Below are 24448 nucleotides of genomic sequence, written 5' to 3'. Positions count from 1 at the left end.
GATCCAGGCAGACGATGCAGAGGAGCAGGCCAACTGGAGCCCTGGTATTAATAGCTGTGAAGAAAAGATTACCATATCTAATATAGTTATGGACAGATGGCCTGCTTGTAGCACAGCAATCTTTCAATCCAGTTTCAGTCAGTAAAATAAGTTCTCTGCCTCAAAATAAAACACATCAAATAATGACTCAGGACCCTCTGCTTCCTTTCCAGGGGCAAGTCTCATTACAGAAATAAGTTTTCACTTTTTCTGTCTGTTTAAATCAGCAGCTTTTTTTACATTGAAATATGCAACCTATCATCATATTTTTCTACTCCTACAACCATTGCTTTCCTGTTGAATGTGATTCTATCTGCTCCATTTTAGCTGCCTGACCTCCCTCAGTTGCAAGGTGTCTGTGAGAGCCTCTGCAGAATGCAGAAGTTTGCAGCAAATCCCTTACAGGAACAATTCTCCTGCTCCATCCCACCACCATTCCCTCAGTGTCTGGGAAATCTCAGCAGTTTGGACTTGTCAGGCTGCACTAGAGCTTTGCATAGATCAGTCTGAAAGATGCCAGACAAGGCAAAAAAAAGAGACATTTTTTTTTCAGGTCTTCTCTTTTTTTGACAAGTTGATGGCTTTATATGGGAAAAATGAGAACACAATGATTTTTTTTTTTTAAAAAAGGAAGTAATGATTAGAGAGAATGAATTGGTGAGGGGGTAATCACATAGTAGCTGAGAAGCAGTGAATCACTGCTGGCATGTGTCATGACAGCATCTTTGGACTGTGCTAAAATGTCTTGCATTGAAAAGCCCTGTGTAACCCCAAGTTGCTTGGTGATGGCTGGGCACACTGGCCATTCTGAGACAGGGCTGACAGCAGCTTGAATGTTTTTGAACTGCTTTTAGATCTCATTGGCTTCCTGGCAAGTGCATGCATACACTACAGTTTTAAAGATGAACTTGGAAGGGCAAAGTGTAAGGCAAACTGTGGCAGAGCGCCCTCCCAAACTGTCACAGCTCCAAGTTCCTCCATGCATCCAAATCCAACAAACCAGACCTGAATTCCCTATCTTCTCTGCTCCATCTCTACAGTGATTAATAGTAGCAAAGCTTCTGTGCTGTCTTCTCTTTTCTCACTCTCACAGACTTGTATTTAGATTGTTGCTAATAGCTGTGGCTGCTATTCTATTCCCTTAAATCTTAGAAACCTTTGCAGCACCCAAAACTCACAGTCCTTTCTATGTTTAGTGCCAAATCCCTTTATTACTGCTTTTGTTGGCTGATACTGCCCTGTAATTCAGTGATCTACTGTTTAGTGCATGCTTACACCAGTATGGACTACAATATACCTCAGGTGACCTCTAAACCACGGAGTCCAGGCACCAGCAGCAGCCCAGCTATTACCGAGACACACAGGATATTAATCCATGCAATAGTGTAGCTAAAGAACTGCATGATTCTTTGGCCAGTCCATAAGATAGCATGATTAAAACTGTCTCAGATTTCCATATGATATTTGCAAAGTGCAAAATTAATAGTTTACTGAGGAACACACACACATGTATTTGCTCCTTCCTATGTACCTTACTTTGAATTAAAACAGAAATGCAGTACGATAGTAGAGCTGAAGGGCTAAAAGCATTTAATCAGAAACAGAAGATACTTGCCCCTCAGCTAGGTATGTTCATCTATAAAGAAATACAAAGATTTCATGTCATTAAAAATATATGAGACTAAACTCTGTACTAGAGTAACTCATTTTCCTCTTCACACCATTTCCTGCCGTGTTTCGGATTCATGGCTGACTTCACACCAGTGTTAGGATTATAATTTCAATCCCTTCATTTTGTGACTACCACTTACTTCAATCCTCATCTGTGAAGCTGCATGCAACTTCACCTCAAAATACTCCTCTACTTTAAAGCACAGCCCTTGCACGCTGCCACTCAAATCAGCCAAACAGCAGAGTGACAGCAGCTTGGATAAAAAGCAGTAGCAAAACAATACAGATCAGCCTGGCCCTGTCAAGCTGCCATGCTCAGCCAGGTTGCTGTTAACAGGGCTCTAAAAGGGCTAGATGGAGCTGTGACTAGAAGACAGTTCTGTGTCCTGATAAAGCAAGAGGATGTGCTTCATATCCTTGTAATCTGTGATGCTATATTTCCCAACTTTCATGATTCAATCAATTTTTTGTTGTAGGGAATAGAGAGTGGAGAACAGGAGGGAAGAGCTTGGATGAAAAGCTCCTTCGTTCTTCCCTCCTTAGGAAGGTCTGGTTTGGTTTATTTTAGCTGGACTGTAGAAAAGGATAAAATAGCCTGCTTTGAGACTTGTGTAAACATTATTAGCAGAAAACCTTTTGTTTGCTCTTCCCTTCATGATTGAAAGCTACACGCTATTAAAATCAACTGTCATTTCAAAAAGGCTTTTGGCTGTGCATTTTAGATACATCTATACCTAAGAGTTGTCACTGTTCAAAAATCCAGGCACCAACATCAGTGTGGTCAAAGAAATGGATTAAGAGTAAGCAGCAAAATCTTGCCTGTGTAACAGCACTCACACCACCCTTTTTCTTGCCTCCTCTCAAACCATGGAATTCGTAGCATTGCTGGCAAAACACAGACTTGCCATTTTTGTTATTTGTAAAGTATTTTCTAAATTCGCTTCTTAATGACACACAACTTTATAATAGAAAAGTTCTACAATACTTGCTGACCCAAAAGTGCTCAACTCCTCCAAGCCTACTCAGTCCTCTTGGCTCTCATGAAGTGATGCCAGCACAAATCATCACAAATCACCACAAAATTAGTCCATGCTGCACCTTTCCACAGCTTTGCCTTCCTTCTTACCCTTAACACAGCTCAGCACACAAGCTCTGGCAGTGTTGGAGCTGCTCATCCTGCACACTGATACCCTCTTCAAACCAATTTTGTTCAAGTACCTGAGCGAAGTACCATGTGGCCTTCAGTATTCTTCTTCTGTGATGGAAGCCACCAGCCCTTCTGCTCTCTTTGTTCCAGCTGGACCCAGGCTCATTTCTGTTCCCTCCCTGGTAGCACAGAACATCCTTTCCTCCCTAACAGATTCCTGATTCCCCTCACTGTTGAGAACTTTGAGTTTGATTTTTATTTGCCACTGTGTGCTCTTTTCCAGCAAGTGTGACACAGACCTGCTTGATACACCCACCACGTTTGCTCTGCTATGGATGCTGCAAGCTCCGTTCCTGCCTCCATGCAAAAATTCCATGAACAGAGTTGTAAACAGCATTAGATACAGAATTAGAATTCTTCCAGAATAATTCCACTGATAGAACATTTCTGGAACACCGCTTCAATCCCAGAATATTGGCTGTTTAACTAAAGCAGACTTTTCTGGAGTTGTTTTGTGCAGACGTAAGCCTTTCCTCTACCCTGGAATTCTTATTGCACAAATGCTTTTTTGCTCAGGAACTGTTATTTCAATCAACCCGTGCTACCATGAGATAGAAGAAAAAGAAGAAAATTTACAGAGTGAGGGAACTATGTTCAGACCATTCCTAAGGGCAGATGGATTAACAGAGAGGCCTTGCTCCAGCTTCTTTTCATCTTGTGGCCCTTCAGAGAAAACTTCCAAATCAGAAATTGTTTGCTGGATGCCTTCCCCTGCCTTGCTGCCAGGCTAGTAAATGATTCTGCCACCTCATTAGCTAATCCATCCCCAAATTGAATATGGACTGGATTCAACGGGCACATATACAGGAAGGGGTAAAGTAGATGAGTGTAATGGAAGTGTAATCGGTTTTAATGTGATGTAATGTCAGTAAATGCTCTGCATTAATTAGTGTCCCAGGGCAATCTGTCCAGTCTCCAATCTAAGTGGTCCTAGAGGATGTTAGTTTATGGAGACATATATACAGAGAAAGTTTTTTGGTTATTCCTCTGGTATAAAAGTCAAAATAAAATGACATTGGGATGGGAAAAGGATATCAAATAAAGCAAAATCCCTAGGATGGTAATGCAGGGTTTTTACTTAGTCTGTAAGGTAGATTTGCTGTCACCTTCCTAAGGTTTTATTGGCACAAGACAATGACTTCCTGTCATGTTTTTGCCCCAACGCTGTCTCAATCCTCACTTGATTTTTCTAATAAAGATGACAAGGGAAAAGACAGTTCCAGATGCAAAAATAGGATGCAAGTGACCGCATAACCTGATGACAGATGCAGTGCAAAATTCCTGAAGGTGGACAAGCAGCAAGAGCTCAGCCACAAGTGCTGCCAGATCAAGGAGGACCAGAAGGGATGAAAACAAGTATGAAGGTGTCCCAGTCAGAGATTGCCTAGGGCAGTGACCCTTCAAAGCACTGCACTGTGCGCCAGGGCCCCTCTGGAAAATCAAGGGTCTTGTCCTGCACAAAAGGCACTATCTGGCACCAAAGCATCTCCTCTAGTCCACCTAGAAAATTATGTTTTTCTGGTCTTTCCCTTATGTGGTGGAGATGATTGTTTTGCTGGGAGAGCCATCAGTCCTTGGGCTTCCTGCTGGATGTCTGGGAAATAACAGCAGCTTGTCTTGATCTCAGTGTGCAGGCAGAAGAAGGCCACCTTGAACAGCAGAGACAGCTAAATGCTGAAAATGCATTTTCACAGCTACAATAATGAGAGGGGATAAATTTATTGTGAGAGGGGATAAATTTATCGAGCACACTTTGTCTTGAAAATTACATGACAATGTAAAGAATGAGAGTAATGAAAAAAAAACTCAGTAGTAGCATATTCAAGGCAGAAATAGGGGACCAAATCATTTCACTATAAGCTAACAATGTGTCTTTTGATTGAATTCACTTGCATGATAGGCCAACTGTGGTTTTTAGCCATGACTGAAGAGAAATCTTCAAGTTATTGCTAGTTTGCTGAATTACCTGTATTTTTTCGCTTTCTCAGAAAGCTTATATTCTCTTCAGCAATATGTGGACACAGTAGTAAAACCTTATTGTTTGCTCATGGGGTCACAGTATATGCCAGCCCATCAACAATGGCTGGTTTGCATTCAGAGTCCATGCCAACACTTTATAAACAAGTTCAAATTGGAACTACATTACAGGAAAATAAAAATAGATAAGCACATTCCCTTGGCAGAAAGACAACCTTCCAACTCAGAGTATGGAAAATAATTATCTGTACAAGGGTGCCCACCTGTTACTGAAACTTCCCAGCTTACTAGAACTCAAATAAAGAATTTAATAACTGTTGAAAATGAGGGCATGATGGTTCAATTCTTCTGATTTTCAGGCTTCCATGTAGCTCAGTAGAAATTTAGCCAAAAGCAAAAAGTCATGGAGTCCCAGATAAAACCAAAAACTCTCATTAAATCAAGTGTAAAATGTCTTCCACTAATAGTAATTCAGATTATAAGTGAGTTCACTCTGAATGCACAGATGTCCTTTCTCTATTAGTTCTCTGGAAAGAATCCAGCAGTGTGGTTTGCTGGGAAAAAAAAAAGAAGTCAGAATAAACAGCTCATTTATGTCAGTTTTTGAATCTGAAAATGTTATAATTCCTACCAGTGAGGAAATTCTAATAGTTTCACGGACTCACTTAGGGACAGAGACTTAGTTCATGCCATACTGCCTGTGTATGGCTGAAAATGTAGCACAAGATGTCACACAGCAAATCCCTGCAGGAAGATACTTGCAACTAGATCCCAATAATGAAAGCACCCATGTAGAAAAACACATAGGAGCTGCTCACAAACAGCAGACATATAGAAGAGTGGAACCAAAAGAAAACAACTAAGTGAGAATTATTTGCTCATTTAAAAAATATTTGTGAATATAGGATAAATATGGCAGCGTAAAAACACTAAAATACAACTGATACATGACATTTCAGACTTTATTCAAACCTGTGACTAGAGTAGGGCAAGAAATATGAAAGGATGGCATTAGCCCTCACCTTCCTGCATCAGGATGCACTGGCAGGCTCTCTGGTCATGACTCTGGACACTGGTCTCTCCAGGCTGTCTGCTCTCTTTGCTCTCCTTGAGCTCTATTTCACTGTGCACACTGACATCAGATTGCTGTTGCAGGGAAACAGAAGGAAATGTTGTTTAATAAAAGTTGCAGTAAGGAATTCAATGTCTTACAGTTAAACATTGGAACTATTTCAGAAAACGCACGGACAGACAACCAGGTAAGAGCTGAAGTACAGAAAGCTTTGTGTGCTGCCTCCACATGGCCAGAAGGTTTTGCGGTCTCATCTCTTTCTCTTTTTTAGTTATTGTCCCACAACACCTTTGGTTTATCTTCTAGTTTTTCCTTTTTCCTTTTTTTGCCTGGTGAGACTGGTGCTGTGAAGTAGTTTTAGAGGTCAAATATCATTCCAGCTGGAAGAGATGTCAGTGCAGACAGTGACCAGTGGCACCAGGGGAAAGAATAAGGTCAGGGCAAGGAAGGCAACCTCTCAACTTCTGATTCATGTCTACTGCCAACTTAACAGCTGCATCTTGGAGTCATCTTAAATTACAGATGGCAACTTTGCATTTAGCAGTTCAGAATGGTTTATTTATTTCCTATGACTTTGTCCAATCACCCTTTGAACCTGTTTAGATTTTTAACTATGACAACAACCCGAATAGAAACACACAAGCATACACTGCTTTCAATAGAGAACCCACAAGATGCACATATAGGCTATGTACAAACATATTTAGATATAGGATATATATTGAAATCTATATAAAAAATATGACCTACGCAAATGTTGTGTAAAACAGTCATCCCCAATGCATTCTCCATCTGTCCCAGATAGAAAATGAACTCTGTAAATGTCATTAGCATAAACAGTTGATAAAGAAATAAAGCAGGCTGAAAATATTAACTGTTCTTCTCTTTGCCATGCCACCTAATTTCTTTACAGCCCACTCCTGGAGAGAAATGGAGATAAAAGCTGTTCCAAATGGTGGTTGTAAATATGATGCCTCTTGGAGAGTGTCCTGCCCCTGGGATGCTGCAGTTGGGTAACAGAGTATTCAGGACTAGGTCAAACCCAGGCATTACCCAGAGGGCCAAGAGTTATTATGAGGGAAGATGTCTATTTGAAGCAGGGCTTAGGACTCTTCCAGGCCAGCTTTTTTAAAAAGAAACTAGTGCTATCTCTTCATTCAGGGACTATGCTTTCTTTCAGTTGCATAGAAAAAAAATCCAGATTTCCTTTTAAATATTTCCAATATTCAGGCAATTTAAAAGGAGCATGGAAGGCTTTAATTAAAGGAATTCACACATAGAAAGCCAATCAGTGGAGAAAAGCCTTTAGTTCCAACCCATGACTGTTAAATGTACTGTCTTTTGAGTCAGCTCTTCTGATGAGGTGAAGATTAGAAAGCACGTAGAGCTTGAAGAAGCATAATGTGCTTTTGACAAAGAGCAGAGAATCTGAGCAGAGGTCTCTCACTAGAGAGGTGAGCTGAAGGTCCTGAACTCTTGCCACTGATATAAGAATGGCATGACCATGTCTTGCTGGGTATTTACAGAATAAATGATGCTAAGTAAGAGAGTTTGTTTCAGCTTTTTATTCCAAGCCAAAAGGTACCTGCAATCAATTCTCCTGCCCTTTAAAATGTTTTGATGCAGAGCTGTTTTGAGCAGTAGTCTGTCTAATTTTATAAGTGCTGTTTTGCAAACCTACCTGACAGACTATGAAAACAAACTCCTCAGGAAAACATGCTTTTCTAGCAGGAGGCTAGACTGTGTGCTGCAAGCACTAGATACACATAGGAAGAAACCTTTTTCTGCCATCTCTACAACTTGCCAGGCAAAATCTTCCCCAAACTGTGAACCAAGCTTAAAAATTTAGTTTTCTTTTGGCTCGTTTTCTTTGTGCACTTTGCTGTAAATCTTTCATGTTTCTCATCCAGTGTTTATTCATAATTTCTTTTTTTTTTCCTTTACTCACATAATTCAAGATGACTTTCTGGTGTAGATAATGGTTATCCCTTTTGTCACTGCAGTGAAATGACTGTAAATGATCAACCACATCTACAAATAGTCCAGTTCTGTTCCCACAACACATCTGAGTTCAATGACTTTTTTGGAAAGTTGTGTTTTCTAGGAATGCCAGTTTAGGACTTCCTAAATTACCTTATGGTTGGCAATACAAAAATTCAGATTCTTATACTCACAATTGTTTATTTTTCCATGGATATGTATAAAGTGTCTCTGCATGTCTAAAATCTGCTTTATCTTCTGCTGCAGCCATTTCTGGTGGAATATTTGTATGCTGTCTTTTTGCTATGTTTTTTTTTTTTTCATCTTCAGTATCCCTGAAAATCTGGACTACCTAGTCCTGTCAAGAGATCCACAGAATCTGTTGGTTTCACAAGTCAGAGACCAGGTCAGTTTTGCACCAGCTGAGAAGAAGAGCCAGTTCTCAGAGGTACAGTAGGAGTTTGGGCTATCTGCACATAATCCTGGACGTTTCAGCAAAGCTGGGGGATGGGTCCCTTAGTTCAGCACATGTTTTAGCTCCAGTGGCTCCAGATTTGATCCCTGGAGGCATTGATTCTCTCAGCCTGACCTAGTATATCTGCTACAAAAGATATAAGTACGTAAGATTGTTTCTTTTTTTGCCTAGGTTGATAAAACCATACTCAAATACTTAAATTTAAAAGCAAGCTCAGCTTTTCTCTGCAAAGATGGCATGATTTGGCTTTAAGGCAAATCACTGCCATGTCATGAATAATAGAATCAGAGAATGATTTGGATTGGAAGTGACCTTAGAGATCACCAAAAATCACACATTCCCCTGCCATGGGCAGAGGCACCTTCCACTAGACCAGGTTGCTCAAAGTCCTGTCCTACCTAGTTTTCAACAATACCAGGGATGGGGCATCCATACCTTCTCTGGGAAACCTGCTCTAGTGTCTCACCACCCTCTGAGTAAAGAGTTTCTTCCTAACATTTAATCTAAATCTCTCCTCTTTTAGTTTAAAAACCTATCACTATCTGCCTGTGTGAAAAGTCATTCTTGCCCTTTTTTATAAGCTTACTTAAAGTACTAAAAGTATGGGGCCAATTCAGCACTCCAACCCTTCTGCTCTAAATCATGGACTTGGCAGTTCCAGGTTAATGGTTGCGTTTGATGATCTAAAAGGTCTTTTCTAACCTCAATGATTCTCTGCTTAATTCTGTTTTTCTGAACTCCTTGACAGTGGCCTGATCCTCTGGATCAACAGCACAGCCTGCCCGCTGCAGGCTCAGGCCTCCTCTCCTTGGCGTTCACACCTCCCACCTGGCACTGAGGCAGAGAGCTAAATATGTGGTTTTGTCCTGGCAGAGGCTCCTGCATGCCAGGCATTTGGCTTAGAGCTCCTGCCATTGCAGCTGCTGACATGGATGCGGGGGAAGGGCATCGGGCCGGGAACAGCTCACCCGTGGCAAAGAGAGGGCAAGTGAGGAACTGGGATCTGAATAAGAGAGGACTGTGGTACTGTGATGATTTTGTCTACGTTTATGTAGCCCCCTTCAACTGAAGAATTTTAAAGCTATTTTTTGTCCAGATCAGCTTTTCACAGAGAAAAGCAGTTAAGATACCAGTTTGAGATCTCTCGGGAGATGCCAATCATCTTCTGGGATGAGGCCCTAACTCCATCATTAGGAAATGTGAGATAAGGAGTGGTCCTGCAGAGCTATTCCAAACCATCCCCACTCTAGCTCCATGGCCCCTTCCTGTGCTCACTTGTTTCCAGGAATTACTGGCCTGCTGTTGAGAAATGCGGCTTTGCTCTGGTTCCCAGCACGGTCATGAAAGAAGCTGGGGCATCCACATCCACATATGTATTCACCCGCGGAGAGGAGCTTCCCCTCGCACCTGCTGTGTGGCACAAAGGACCCGGAGCTCGGCAGGGGGCACAGGCCCAGCCTCCCTCCCTTCCTCAGCTGAGGCAAACAAGTGAACAAAAGCAGGGACTTTCTCTCCTCTCTCCTCAATACCAGTGTCAGAGCCAAGTAGGAGCCAGCGAGCTCTCCGCTATCATCTCTCTCCCACTCTCTGGTCTTCCCTCCCATCTGACAAGGGTGTTTTGTACTGGGATTTCAGATCCAATCACTCCCTACCACAATTCATGGCTGTAGCCCACTTCTTTTTTACATATTTTGGTCCCTGTTTCCAAGCTGTTAAGATACTTTGTTTTTTAAATTCCTAAACACTTTTGAGGTGCTGGCCTCCAGTGTTGCAGCTTGCTACCTTACTGGAAAAGCAAACTACCAGGCAAAACTTAGGTCAGCCTCATACACTTCATTTCTCTAAGCTCCCTCAGCAGGTAGCAAGGAAAGAGGCCCTCCATGACATTTTTCAGATTTGCTAAATTAGCCTTCTAGTCTGAATTACCTCCTGAATGAACTTGTCATGCTGCATTGACTACAGAAGAAGCCTAAGGACAGCCTCTGAGATTAACCTTCAACCCCACACACAGGGGTGCTGGGTAGTTAGTACTGACAAACTGCATAAAAGCTTCAGAATCAAAGGTGTTAACTGAGAGTATATTACTAAACCACAGCATAAATCACAACAGTGGCTAAATCACAGCATAAATCACAACAGTGTTGTCATTGCTACTAATAACAACAATAAATAAAGTCTATTTCTGGATTTAAGATTGGAGTGTTTTTTCTCCCTTGACGAAGTCCATCTACCACTCTAGGGACCTGCAGCATAAATGCTGCAAAGTAGGAAGGTGGTTGCCTTTTCCATTGCCTCCTTGTTACTCTAAGAGCTTGCTGTTCTGCCTTTACCACTTTATTGTGACCCTTACTTTAAGGTTGCAGAGCACTTACTATTTTGGGGGCAGTGGCTTATTTAGGGAGCTTACCTGATAAGACAGCAAGTAGCAGTTGTGATAAGACAGGCCCAGTTCAAATTCACCTACTTGCAAAATGTTCTTTATCTGAGGGAGTGTATGTTTTCTCTCTGAGACACTCAGTTATGCAGGCGGTGTGATGGACCCCTGTCATCAAAGGAGGACAACAGCAAAGAGAACAAATGTGGTACTTCACTTCCAGCTAAGGATAAATGGAGACTTGGTCTTACCACCCCTTTTTGCACGGTTAAGTGTTCTGTTGGATCAGTAGGACTGCATGCAGCACGTAAAGCACAACACTCACGTAAATTATTACAGGCGAGATATTACATATTTTAGGATCTTTGCACATGATGTCACGAGCCTCATGACATTTTTCCAGCCTGAATATTGGCCACTTCACACTCAGAATATAACCAAAATCACGTCCTGAATTCAACATAGATCTTCTTATTATATCTTACCAGAAGACAAGAGAAGAAATCTTTAGCTTTCCTTGCAGTCAGTTCCAGCAGCTGCCCACGTAATCCAACCTTTGGGACAGGATTCTTCAGCACCCCAGTTTGGGTTCTTTCCTATGTCTTTTTCTGATACATGTACTTAGGTTTTTGTTGTATTGATCTTTATATCAAGGATTTTACTCCAACCTTTCAAAATCACCTCTCCCCAACATTTTTTCCCAAATTTTCTAGCCCCACAGAATCTTAAAGACTATTTACAACAGTGACTGTGTAATTGCAGGCATCGTGAACTTGTGTCTTCCCAGGTTATTCTAGGTCAGCAGTGTGAGGCCTAAGCCCAAGCAGACAGTAAAAGAAAGGAAGAAAGGAAGGAAGAAAGCAAGAAAAGAAGAAAGGAAAAAACAGGAAGAGGGAAAGGCCATAAGGGATAATACTGCCCCTTGATCACTACCTCCACCATAAATGCTTTGAGGAAAAAGTGGAAATTTGTCCATTCTTGCAGCTGGAGATTCCTTTTGCATCAAGCACATCCCCAGGCAGCCACTTTGAGTGCAACTATGCACCCTGCAGCAACACAGACTGCACTTGACTGAGGCTGAGTATCTAGGTTCCATGAGCATCTGTACAAAATATAAAAATTAATTTAATAAAAAAGCTAAAGCTTTTCAGACAGAAAAATTCCCTCATAATTGGACGGGTGCAGAACTCTTTTATTGTGAACAGGGAATTTTTAAGTTGTACATGAGGGGGAAAAATCAAAACAACATAACAGTTTGTTATTTGTTATACTACTCAAAATGTAGTAGTATGCAAGTTAATTATGATTATAGATTATCTTTGTCTTTTGTCCACCCCCAACATACAACACTTTTCTTTTACCCTGCCACCAGGGCTTCCAGTAACAAACACTTGGGAACTACTAAATATCTGTCAATTAATTGAATTTTTTTTTTTTTTTAATAAGGATTCTTTCTTGTGGTTTTGGTCTTGCAAGGCTTTATTTACTGAACAGGAAAAAAGGCAGTCACTGACATTTTTAGATCCAAGCTTTCCTCTTTTGGCCCTGTAATAGAAATGTGCAAAGCAGCAAATAAAAAGTATAACTAAGAAAAGAGAGACTGAATAAGTACAAATAAAAAACATTCTTTGACAATGGAAACAATAATTTGAATGTTGATTGTGTAGCGATGAAGCCTTCTGTAACTCAGTGTACCCAGAAAGGATGGAGATAATTTTCTGTAAGCTACTCTCTGTATGTTTGTATGTATATTTATATTAAATGTCACATCTCATTTGATCCCAAATATAATGGTCTGTCTTCAAAAATGCTCCCAGAAAAGGTTTTATGACAGACTGATATTTTACTACAAGATTACAATTTTTTTCTTCCATTTGTATTTCACTAGAGACAACTAGTACAGGCTAAGGAAAGCCAGGAGAGGATCTCACATAGATGACTTCCCATATCACCGTAATAGATGATAATGGACAAAAAGCTGAATTACTACTCTGTGAGAATGCTTCACCTTGAACATGAATATTTCATTTTGCAAATTCTCTGTTCTCAGTGCAAATTAGATGTTGTTCCATCATCTGCAAAGCAAGGGATGAAGTGTGTCTCTGTGTCTGTGCAAATGTGACTATCGTGCATTTAAGTATTAATTACAAGTTCACCCTGTGCAAGGCCAGAGGGATGGTGAAGTATAAACAGGATTTTAACTTCAGCTGCAGTACTGCACTATGTGGGTTCTGAAGTCTTAAAGTTCTCAAAGGGGCTTTGCAGTGCTAGTGGCTACTTTCATGCAGACATCTCTCCCCACTCACCTCTGGAGGTCCTCCTTGCATCCTTAGACACACTTAATGAACCACCATTCCCAAAAATTTGGAGCACAAAGTGATAGCAGAACCTGAGGTTCTCTCTATTCAAATATGCCATATATAATAAAGAGGCCATGTAAAGACAGAGATGGCCTTCCAAGACCCTATTCCATGAAAGCAACCCACCAGAAAAGAGCTAACATAAAAGCTGTTTTCCAGGCCTGTTTATAGCTCAGTCAGCATTTGGGGACAGAGGTGAGAAAGGCAAGAGAAATCAGAGAACTCTGTTCTCAGCATGATGGAGCTCAGGGAAGATACTCATGACTTGAGACAATCGTCAAGCAGCTCAGGCTTACTGATGAGATCAGGTATCTTACATGGAAATACAAGATCATCTTAAAACTCTCTCATTACTCAGTAGCCCAAAAATGTAACTAACTGCCAAGTAGCATATTAAAAAGGAATTAAAGTTTTTCTTCTGTAATTTAGCAATATGAGTGCTTGATCTCCTTTTCAAGGATAGGATTCAGATTGCTGAGTCCATTAGTGCTTTGAAGAATTTACTGTCAGTTTTCATGCCTTTTAATACTCCATTTTCTTCCAAACAATTTCAGAAGCCTGTATAAATCTCCTAGTCTTGTAAACAGTATGAAGCATCTTCCTCTTTTGGCAGTGAGTGATTGAATGGTTTGTATGGAGTAATTAATTATTCTAACATTCAAGTTGGTACTTAAATACAGAGACAGAATCTGGAAAAGCATTTGAAAAAGAAAGTAGATTTAGGAAAAAGGGACAATGAAAGAACAAAAAGAAAGGAGAAAAAAATATCATACAATGACCACTACCTGAATTTCTGCATTATTCTATTTAGTTCATTGATGTAACATAACTTCTTTGTTCTGCTGTTGAGTCTTAATCATCTTTCACCAAACAAACACATACACACTCATTAAAGTCACTGTTCAAGTAAAACAGCTGAGCCTGACAGGGCTGGGAATAAGGTTTTCCCACAACGTAGCTGATAATTTTTTTAAAAAATCAAACTCTTTCCCTGCAACCCATCATTGTGTCAGTATTACACAGGTTAAAATAACTGTATACTGAAACAAAACTGAAAAGTGTCAGGAAGTTGAGACAGACAGACTTTAATGTGCATAAACCAAAGAGATACTTTCTGCTAGAATAATTTGCTGGAAGATTTCCTTCTACAGGCTAAAACTTTTTTTGAATTTACAAGGTTGTTTCTCTAACAAACAACACCTAGAACAGATGAAAATTAGTACAATAAAGAAATATCACTAAGAACTTGCAATTATTTTAAGAAATTCCTGAAAGAGTTTTCACAAACAAATGAGAACACCATGTGTCTGTGTATTAGTTTATTTAATTCTTTATCGCCACTAAGAGCAAGTAAATTATGTTGATACAATTGGTAAACATATACATTCGCTAGAGCCCCCCACAATCCCACAGAGCTAAAGGAAACATTAAGGGATGTTACAGGATTAATGCTTTCATTCTACAATATGGATATATGGCTTTCATACAAGTTTTAAAAAATTGGAAAGGTAACACACTGCTAGCTTACAAAATCAATATACAAACTGGAAAAAAAAAAAAAAAAAGGAAAAAATAGCAAAAAGAAAGTAACCCTTGAGAAGATATCATATAGCACTGGTTTAATAGATATATACAGAATTAGAAATCCATTGAACATGATGTTCAGGCTTTAATTTGTTAATTTTGACTTTCATTCCTTCTTTCAGTTTAACACTCAAACTACAAGTATTAAGATAGTTTCTGTCTTACTTTGATTTTTCCATTTTTTTTTTACCCTCACTTTTTATTGGCAGAGAAAAAGGGCTTTTTCTGCCTGGGTTTCTATCACATCTTACTGAAGCAGTTCATCCACTTTGGAGCTTTGAACAAAACTCTTCCATGTACTTGGTGTGACAGAAGAGAACATCACTGTAATAGTAAGTCCTTTGGGCCATTTCATTGGCATGTGTTTTGCATTTCCCTTGGACACAGCTATCCTTAAACTGATGTGCTGGTAAGCGGGAAGAAATCCAGCTCTTCCTCCTACTTTTGTATCCTCATTTAAATAATGACACAGGACAAAAAGCTCTTCCATTTCAACCATAGCATGAAAACATGGCAGCACTAGTTGTGATTCACATTTAGAGTTATGCATGCACTTTTCTACAGAGTTTTACTTCCCCAAATATGGATACATATAAGAAATGCAGTATGTATGCATGTGCATTTAGAGAGCTGCTGTGTCTGATGCTGAAATCTCCATTAGGTGGTTTCTAGCTCCAAGTTGCAGCAGTACTAGCCTGCCTCTGCTTCAGGTCCCCTCAGAGACCACAACACACTCTGGGTTTTCACAGCCATTTCCTTCAGCTGTAAAAGTCTAGATGAACTACATAATTATAATAGGGGAAGTGCAATGAATGACCTAATGAGAAAAGTTAAATAAGGTCTTATAGCCAGGTAGATTAGGGTGAGGGAATTCAAACAGTAGAATTAATTGATTTAAATTGGCTGTGAGTAAGACAGCCCTGCAGAGGCTATCCCCTTTCCTAGCTTTTCATCACTGAATTCAGGGTTAAATGCTCTGTACAGTCTTTAACTTTCACTGACCTTCTGAAATGGGAATACTTGTAAGCCTCTGCTTTATCTCATCGGTATATCCATCCATTGGACACATGCTTTCAGTTTTGTTGTAGGTTTTGTTTGTTACTGTGTTTTTTGTAAGAAAGGAATAAAATCTGCAGATGCAGGTTTTTTTCATACACAACTCACTCAAAGCCGAGTGATTCAAAGGCTAGGAGACACCTGCTGAAATTTTTAGACATCTGGGACTCCAAGACATTCCACATTTAAATGGCAAATGGTAGGAAGGGCTAAAGGATGGTACAGCCCCACCAATGAGATAACAATAGTTGAATAGAGATGAATTCTCATGTTTTCCTTGAAATACCTTACTTCTGCTCAAGTCAGAGCAGTGAGGCCACAGAACAGATGGCCATTTTTGAACAGTAGAAGAAAGGGACCATTAGGAAAATGATTAGACTTCAGTATTGTTTAGTTTTGGTTCAAAAGCAAAGTTTGATGCTGCTATTAATGAGACTAACTTCACCTTCTCCAAATACAAACACACATGGGTGGATGAAGCTCTCCCCATGTTCTCCTTTGCTCAGGCAAGTCTTTCAGTACCTCTGAAACTCTATGCACCAAGTCTCTTCCCTTTAAGTTAATGATAAAAGAGGACAAAGGTAAAGGATGCAGCTTTTTGCCACTATCTTGAGGGTAGACACTCCTGAATCAGTGCCTCTAATTTTTGAGGTGATCATTCAGTCTTTTCTATCCCCTAGGAAATCTTGCCCAGGTTGGACTATGACAAAGGTTTTATCAGCAATCCACCCTCCTAATGAATCCAGGGAATCTCTTTGCTCATTCTCATACGTCCTCGTTCACTGTCATCATCTGATTAACAAGTTGCTATTGTGTCTTTTAATCTTAGGACATGTTTGGAGGTACCTGATGGTATGGGCTTCCTGGGACAGTTGTGCAACAATCCAGGAAGAAATGGAGAATATAACCTCTTAAATGAGGAAAGATCAGCAACATCCACAGAAGCTTAACTGAGAGGTAGAATGCCTTAGTAGAATTGACAGAAGACCTATAAATGCTATCAAAATTATGGATGAGTGGGGGAAGGTTGGCAACAGGTATAATCTATCTCTGCAAAGGAGAGAACTTAATCACAAGTCCACAGGAATGCTGTCCCGGAGAATTAAAATAGATTGAATACAAGATACCTACTATGCACATTTCCCCTTCTTAGAAGAATCCGGGAGATAAGAAAGACTATCTGTGTCATGTCAAAATGGTGAACCTAATCAATATTTTGCTTTAGAAAATAGGTGGATTTACATTGTTAATATTATTGCTGTTCCTAGAACGAGAGAAAATCAGGTTGGCTTTTGTCCCACCCTCAACACTGACAATAGGTTAAGAAAGCTCTGAAGTTTTCATCGTATATTAAGGAATTTCATTAAACAAGAGGGAAAGCTACACAATGTTTGTCTTCAGAAGCTCCCTGCTAGCAGCATCATTAGATTCAGGGGATTTATAGGCCTGTTTTCATAAACAGTCTTCATCGCTATTTGCTTCCCCTTAGTTCATCCTAATGCTCCATTGTTTTACTTGAACTGTCCACTGCCACATGCCAAGTGGTGAAGGATATACAGCAGAGTTAAAGAATCACACCTTGCACTCCTAAACCAGAAAAAATAGACATACTATTGTCTCCTTTGACTTTGCCTCCAGAGGAACTCTTTTTTTGAGGTTGGAGTGGGACTTTACTTCTCTGTAACACTATACATTGGATTAGTTTTCATTAAGGCACAAATCAAGGAAAGCATAAAAAAAAATGTGCCAACCAGTAATTCTGCCTTCCGTACTTAAGGAGCATGCAAAAGAAGTTTGTACAAAATGCTCCTGACTTTATATCTGTCTCTTCTTGACAGTCTCCAATATTGTCTGTTGATACATTTTATAATTATTATTCTTTCATTTCTTCTAATTTTTTTCTCCTTTGAAAAAAAGTTCAGCCCAGAATGTCATTATGGAATTAGAAGATGAGAATCAGTAAATTACAATTTAGTATCTACCTGCATGTACAAATGTTTTCCCTCCCTGGAGCCTTGCCGTGCAGTTTTGCTGCACTTAATAGACTGTAAAATAAGCCAGGCTGACAAGCAACGATTCTCTTTCACTATGGGCACTTCTGTCAGAAGACATGTCAAAGTCAGAAAATGTCCCAATCCTCAAATACTGTTTTGAGTCAAGATACAGACAGGCCTAACTACATAGAAGCATTGCCTCAGCCTATGGAGAGAAAGAGAAGGGAGATAAATCCAAATGTATCCTAAGTTTAAACTTGGTAGAATCCAGAGTCTGGATGGAGATTCATCCTTAGCTGATGTTCAGCAATTCAACTCTCTCTTTTCCAAGAGATTTGAGTGCTCAGAAAAAGGTTGTCATTTGGGGGATTTCTGTCACCTCCCCATACTATATTATAGTTGGAGCATATGAAGATGTAAACCACTCCTTGAGAGGGACATTCAGGAAACAAGCTTCTGTCAGTTAAACTGGTAAGCAATAAGTCTATGCTAAGTCATTTTCCATTGTAAAAGGATAGCACCACAAGGGTAAACACATATTTCATCTGAAGTAGCCACTCCCACAGCATTATCAGACAAGCTTGCCCTCACAGATGATGGAAGGTAGAAGATTAGAAAGCAAATAAGGAGAAATTTCAGAGTGACTGAAGTAGAAACTGAGCAATATGGGTGGGAAGAGGTTTTGTTCAGATACTTGCCTTTTGCTTTGTAGATAATGTCACTCGTGAATGGCCTCAAGTAGGTGCCAGGTACCTACTTTCAGAGCTGAACTGACTGACCTATTCAGTCTTCCTCTGTGTTCTGCCATGAATTACTTTTGCCATCTCCTGCATAGCTAGAGTTTCCACTGAATCTCTTCTGCTGGTTTATTGGAAATTTTCTTAAAATTAAGTTTATAAACTTTGACTCCAATTGCTGTCAACAATAAGATGCCAATAGAGATCCAAACATATATGGCTGAGTAGTAAATGTTCTCCTATTTCACACCCTTTGCTAACAGGAGTGCTGCATTGTCTTCTGGTCCTAACATGGTATTTTTTGTTTTGTTTCTTTGTTTTCTGTAAACTCTCTCTATGGAGGCCTTATACCACCATAGGAACTTGACTGACCTCCTTCAAAAACTATTAGGAATGTTTCTTTAGCAAACCAGATGGGCAGTTATTCAAAAGGGCCATAAAGGCATCAGAGGGAACACAGGGGAGTTTTTCTTCTTACTCATGAAGTTGGAAATCAGAAGTCACACCTAAGGTTTTGACTAAAGGATAGTCAAAGTGTTGGTCTCAGCATCATTCCAAATTCCTGCCAGCTCCTTATGAAACATGGACTAGATTAACCAGTGTAAGACAATGGTGCAACAGTTGTTTGCACTCAAAGCTGTATCACTTTAAGTGAACTGATGCAGCATTTAGACAGACAAACCTTTGGTGAGTGAAAAAGTTTCTTTCTCCCTTTGCTTTCAATCAGACCTACCATCCCATTAGTTTAAATCTGAGACACAAGCACAGGTAGACCTGATTAGACCATGAACAAACCAAATAGCACCCAGAACCACCTAAATATGAGCCTTTGTGATTTTAGATTTGGTCATTGCACATCCACCACGTGTGGAGGACATTTTTTAACTGCACCTGGGGCTCAGGTATGTCTAACAGCATAGTCAAATTAACAAGGGTATCAACATAGACTGCAAGACACACCCAAGGAGTCTGGGAAATAATTGTGAGGCTAGTCTACCTTAAGCTATGTGCAGCCCTGGCTAGCTGGCTTCAGAAGTGTTTGGGAACATCTACAGAAGGACTTGCCTCACTGTAAGTCCAGATCGGTCGTACCCTCTGTGTGAGAAAAAAGAGGGTAAGCTCTTCAATTCTTATAAAGTTCTTGCATAGAAAAAGGTACTGATGTTAGTCTGGACAAAAACTCTCTGCTTGTCTACAAGCTAATCCCAAGAGAGCAATGTGATTTACTCAGATGAACATACCCTGCTGCAGCTTTGCTGAAGTCAGTGGGTACCATGCAGGAGTACAGGGGAGACTATTCCTCTTGACCAGCAGGCAAGCCTGCAGCCTACTCAAAGAGCAAAGTTTATTTCTTGCTGTTGAATTTAAAGATATAGAATTTAGAAGCAGTGATTTTGAACTTAATTTGGGCACTGAAATCCCTTCCATTTCCTCAAAACATTTTGGTCTGATGGTTATTAGTTGTTAAACAATAACCTTGGGACAGACCAGCTCTTTTTCAGGATTGTTTTTCTGTTTTGTGACTTTTCTCAGGACTCAGAATCATTTAAATTAGGTAAAATTGAGCAAACTGAAAACCAGCTGGTTATAATTTTTCTTCTCCCCCCCCCCCAGCAGACTATTTAATAAAAAATCAAAACTATTGTTATGTTGACTGAGTTTTTCCAAGGTCTTTTTGCTTATGTAAAAATGGAAGAAAGCAAAAAGTACTGGTTTTATATTTCCCTTCTGTTTTACTAACAGAGGAACAAAAATTCATTTCATTCCAATTGGTTTCAAGTACCACAAATTGTCCCTTTTTGATCGAAAATATGAACTACCTCTGGCAGTTTCCAAACAGATTTCCTCTGTTATTTCCCACCAGACATACTATTTTTCAACCAGCTATAATTAAAATCAACAGGAAGATTGCCACTGATACAAGAGGGAGCTGGGTCAGGCAGAATCACAACAATTTCAACTAGATCTCTTATGAAAAGGATATTCTCCCTTCTGGCAAAATAAACAAACAAAATAAAGCATTTTTCATCTTTTTTAGGTAAAACAGAGGACACTACCTCAACACCGATATGTTAAAAAATGAAAAGTTTTGCTATTATTCCACTTGGAAAAATCGTTCCTAGAAAATCATGAAAAAATTAGGACTCTTCTATGTCCAGCCATTGAAAGATTTCAGATTTACTGCCAAGATCCAAAATATGGCCAAGGAAAGGAGTGTTACTGGGCTTTACTAGTAAATGGTGACATTTTGGAATGAACATTCACCACAAATCCAAGAAAATTCCCTACTTGTAAAAACTAAACAAAATACCCTCATCTTTTCCTTAAACAAACAATTTCATACAGTTATTCAGATGTGATCAGAAATTAAGAAACAAACCTCAGGTTTTTTAAGATATAAGGTTCCAATCGTAAGTATAAATGTATCCAGCCAGAGTCCTATATTTACACAAGGTACCACTGGCTTCAGCAGAGCTCCACACAGGCTCAGGTTCTGCTTGCGTGGACTAATTACCAGATTGAGACCTATGGCAAGACTTGAGAAAAAAAAATATTTTAAAAAGGTCTACATTGTTCAATATACAATAGAAATAATTTTCTAAATGAGTTTGGAGTCCTTTATTACAGGCCTCTAAGAGTTGCTGTTAGGGTTATACATTAAAAATACTAAAGTAATAAGAAAAAAGGATATTTTTTTTTCTGTGTTTACTTGTTTCCTTCTATGGTAGCATTAAGCTATAAATAATTTTAGGATAAAATGCCTAGGTATAAATGAAACTGTTAACTAATCATGTTTGCTGATGTCCCTTTCTCAAATTGCCCAAGTTGACTCCATTAATCCAGCATCTTCTCTTGTTTCTTGCCCTCCTTTTTCTTCTTCTTGGATTCTGTCAAGATAACAATAACAATAAAAAATTAGTGTCTAGCAGGCACTGAAATAAGTTTAATTTAATATTTTTGAAAGTTCCCCTTTTTTTCTTGATGTACATAAAAATTATTTCCTCATTTTGAACGAAGAAAGGGAAAAGAGAAGGAAAAGAAGAAAAAAAGAAGAAAGCACTAGAGAAGGTGGAAAGGGGATTTTGTGTCCCGTTCAGAATCCTTCCTATCTGAGTGGCTAACCCTGCTTGGCATGCAGAGCATTGTCTCAGGAACTTGCTTTGAAAATAAGAAAACAGCAGGCATCTCCTGGAGAAACCAGGTCATGGCTCAGTGGAGAGCTGGAAGAAAGCTTTGCACACACTACCCACATACACACCCTTCCCTTGCTTCCTCTCTGTCTCATTGTTAGTCTTTGGCCGTCTCTGAATATGAGAGCGACTCCAGAGCATGGTGAGAGAGCTCCCTTGTTTCTTCAGCTCCTCCATTGCCAACCCTTCCCCTTTTGTCTGGGACAAACACCAACATGCTCTCAAGAGGCAAGTGAAGCTTGGCCTGGAATCATTCGAACGTGGTCTGTCCACACAGCTGATACTGATAGGATGAGGAAAGGACTAAGGATCACCTGCCTCTGATTAATTTTGGAGAAATAAGGGAACAATGTGAATGTACTAGTGAAAATTTATATATTATATTACCATCTGCAGCAACATTCACTGCACTCTAGGGTAGTGTGGTATTGTACAGGTAAAGGAAATTCACAGAGGGACCTAAAAAATTAATATGAATTAAGGGGATTAGATGCTCTTGTATCACATGTCACCTTGTAATGGGGAAAATAACAGTTCTCACTGGGAGCATGAATAAATCCTTATGGATTCCAGCACAAAAACCAGCATAACAGGTACCACAGAGAGATGGCAACCAACCTTCTGTGAAGCATCTTTCCTGGCACCAAAACAGTAAGCAACCAGATCCAGATTTGCCTTAACGCAGATTTTACTATCATAGAATCATAAAATATCCTGAGTTGGAAGGGACCCACAAGGATCATTGAGTCCCAACTCCTGGCCCTGCAGAGGACCACCCCAAAAATCACACCATGCACCTGAGAGCTTCTTGAACTCTGCCAATCTTGCTGCCGTGAACACTATCTCAGGTTAAATAACAAACATCAGGTTATCTCAGGTTAAATAAATAACACCTTGAATGAGAAAACTGGCATTGGGCCCTTAAGGTGTTATTGTTCCTTCTGACTGTGATTCTTTTCTTTCTGAACCATTTGCATAATATAGACAGTCTAGCAAACATCAGTTCTGGTAAAACCAACTTATTTTTATTAAAGCCAAGGGAACTACACCAATATCTTTAAGATATGGATAGGGCCAGGTACCTTCTACAGAAAGTTATCACATTTCTCTGATGGTTATTTTTCCTGTTTGCTAGTGTTTCAAACCAACATTTTTTTCTTAGCCTTTTTTAACAAGGCAAAAATTGTTTCCAATAATCCTTTAGTCAAAGCAATATAAAACACTTTTTTAGTGTTTAGTCATGTAATCTGCTCTAAAATCTCTTTCCCTTAAAAACTTTTCTTAACATTTAGAGGGATAATAACTTAAAAGAAGAAATTTCTTTTCATTTGAAAATTAACAATTTTTCCTCTCCTGCCTTTGTATGTGTCTCTGTGTGTGTTTACATGTGTGTGACCATCTGCAGACTGGAGCCATTCACAGAATCTGATGCTATTTTATGACCTCTTAGATGAAAAAGCCATTTTTCATTAAGTTAATATCTTATTTGCTTTCAGCTAAAGCTTTTTTACCCCTGCAAATTTCCTGCATCCCCCCAAGCCTCTTTTACCCACATCCTCCACTCCCTCTAATTTTACCTCTGTATCACTGATCCTCCTGTATTCTGCATTGATTGTGCTCGCTTTCATGTTCTCTACCTTCCCACACCACCACTTTCTCAGCAAGCCAATCTGCAAAATCTATTTAGACCCATTACAAGTGTAAGGGCACTATGCAGACTTCAACCAAATTTACTACAAGCAAATGAGACATATAAATACAGGTAGGACCCTACTGAAGAGTACGTGGAGTTCATGGTAGGGATGAAGTGACCACCAGGAGAAGATTTTGGTCTGGAGTCATGTGATCTCATCAGGTCCCCACACCCACTTGACCAGACAACCCAGCTCCTGTGGATCTGTATCTGCTCTTGAGAGCAAAAGCTCAGTTGCTTCCTGTCTACCTTGTGATAATTTGCACGTCATCTAACCTGCCAAACCCATCTACCTACAAAGACAAGTGACTGCGCTTTGTGTCTCGGCAGGGTAAAACTGTCATGTGCCAGACGTAATTCCTCCCTCATTAAAGGTACTCACATCACCACAGAGTTGTCTTTCAGGCAGATAAGCTGGACTGATGCAAAGCATATTTGCTACGTGAAATGACATGCACATACAGAATTGCAACAATATTAAAAAGAAAAATTAAAAAAAGAAAGAAATCTGCTTAAATAGTTCCCAGTCCTTAGGCTCTTTTAAAAATCATAGCACAGACACCAATACTCATGCACTGACCTATGCAAATGCTGATGTTCATATGCTTATGCACAAGTCTGCTCACAGCTACAGTACCTGTTTTGATTATGATCACGCTACAGACTATGGTATGTCCACTGCAAACAAAGTTGCTTTAAGATGCACTTGGCTCATATTTCTTCATTGCTTAGACCTACTGTTTGCAGTTGGGTCATTCAGGCTTTTATTGTCCTCATGCCTGTTTACTCTATGTTACTTTTTTCAACTTTTATGACACACTATCAGGTCAGCTCATGCAGCCACACTGGGAATCATGTCACCCTGATCAACCTGCCAATGTTATCCTTCCTGGAGTAATCAGGCATGACTGGAAGGGTCACCATGTGCTAGCTCTGACACCACACTCCAAAGACTGACCAGCTGAGACCACAATTCCAGTTACCTGAAAGCTCAGCAGTCCTGCAGCACCAGCTGTAGCCATCTGCCAGATAAGTGAG

The 24448-nt window shown here is 39.8% G+C and overlaps 1 protein-coding gene across 2 annotated transcripts in view; it reads right to left on the bottom strand.

Moving 5' to 3' along the window:
- Positions 1-17438: 17438 nt before the first annotated feature.
- Positions 17439-24448, bottom strand: part of PTN (pleiotrophin) — a 77373-nt gene continuing 70363 nt past the window's right edge. For both annotated transcript variants that reach the window (XM_027897206.1, XM_027897207.1), the window contains exon 5: positions 17439-21414. In XM_027897206.1, coding sequence (XP_027753007.1) covers positions 21362-21414 — 53 coding nt within the window. In that variant the 3' untranslated portion in view covers positions 17439-21361. The remainder of the gene's footprint in view (positions 21415-24448) is intronic.

This window comes from Empidonax traillii, unplaced genomic scaffold, assembly GCF_003031625.1.
Source record: "Empidonax traillii isolate 1590-97213 ecotype Southwest subspecies unplaced genomic scaffold, ASM303162v1 scaffold533:size792476, whole genome shotgun sequence".
Classification (NCBI taxonomy): domain Eukaryota; kingdom Metazoa; phylum Chordata; class Aves; order Passeriformes; family Tyrannidae; genus Empidonax; species Empidonax traillii.
The sequence above is the reverse complement of the archived record's forward strand: the minus strand, read 5'-3'. Positions and strand labels throughout refer to the sequence as shown.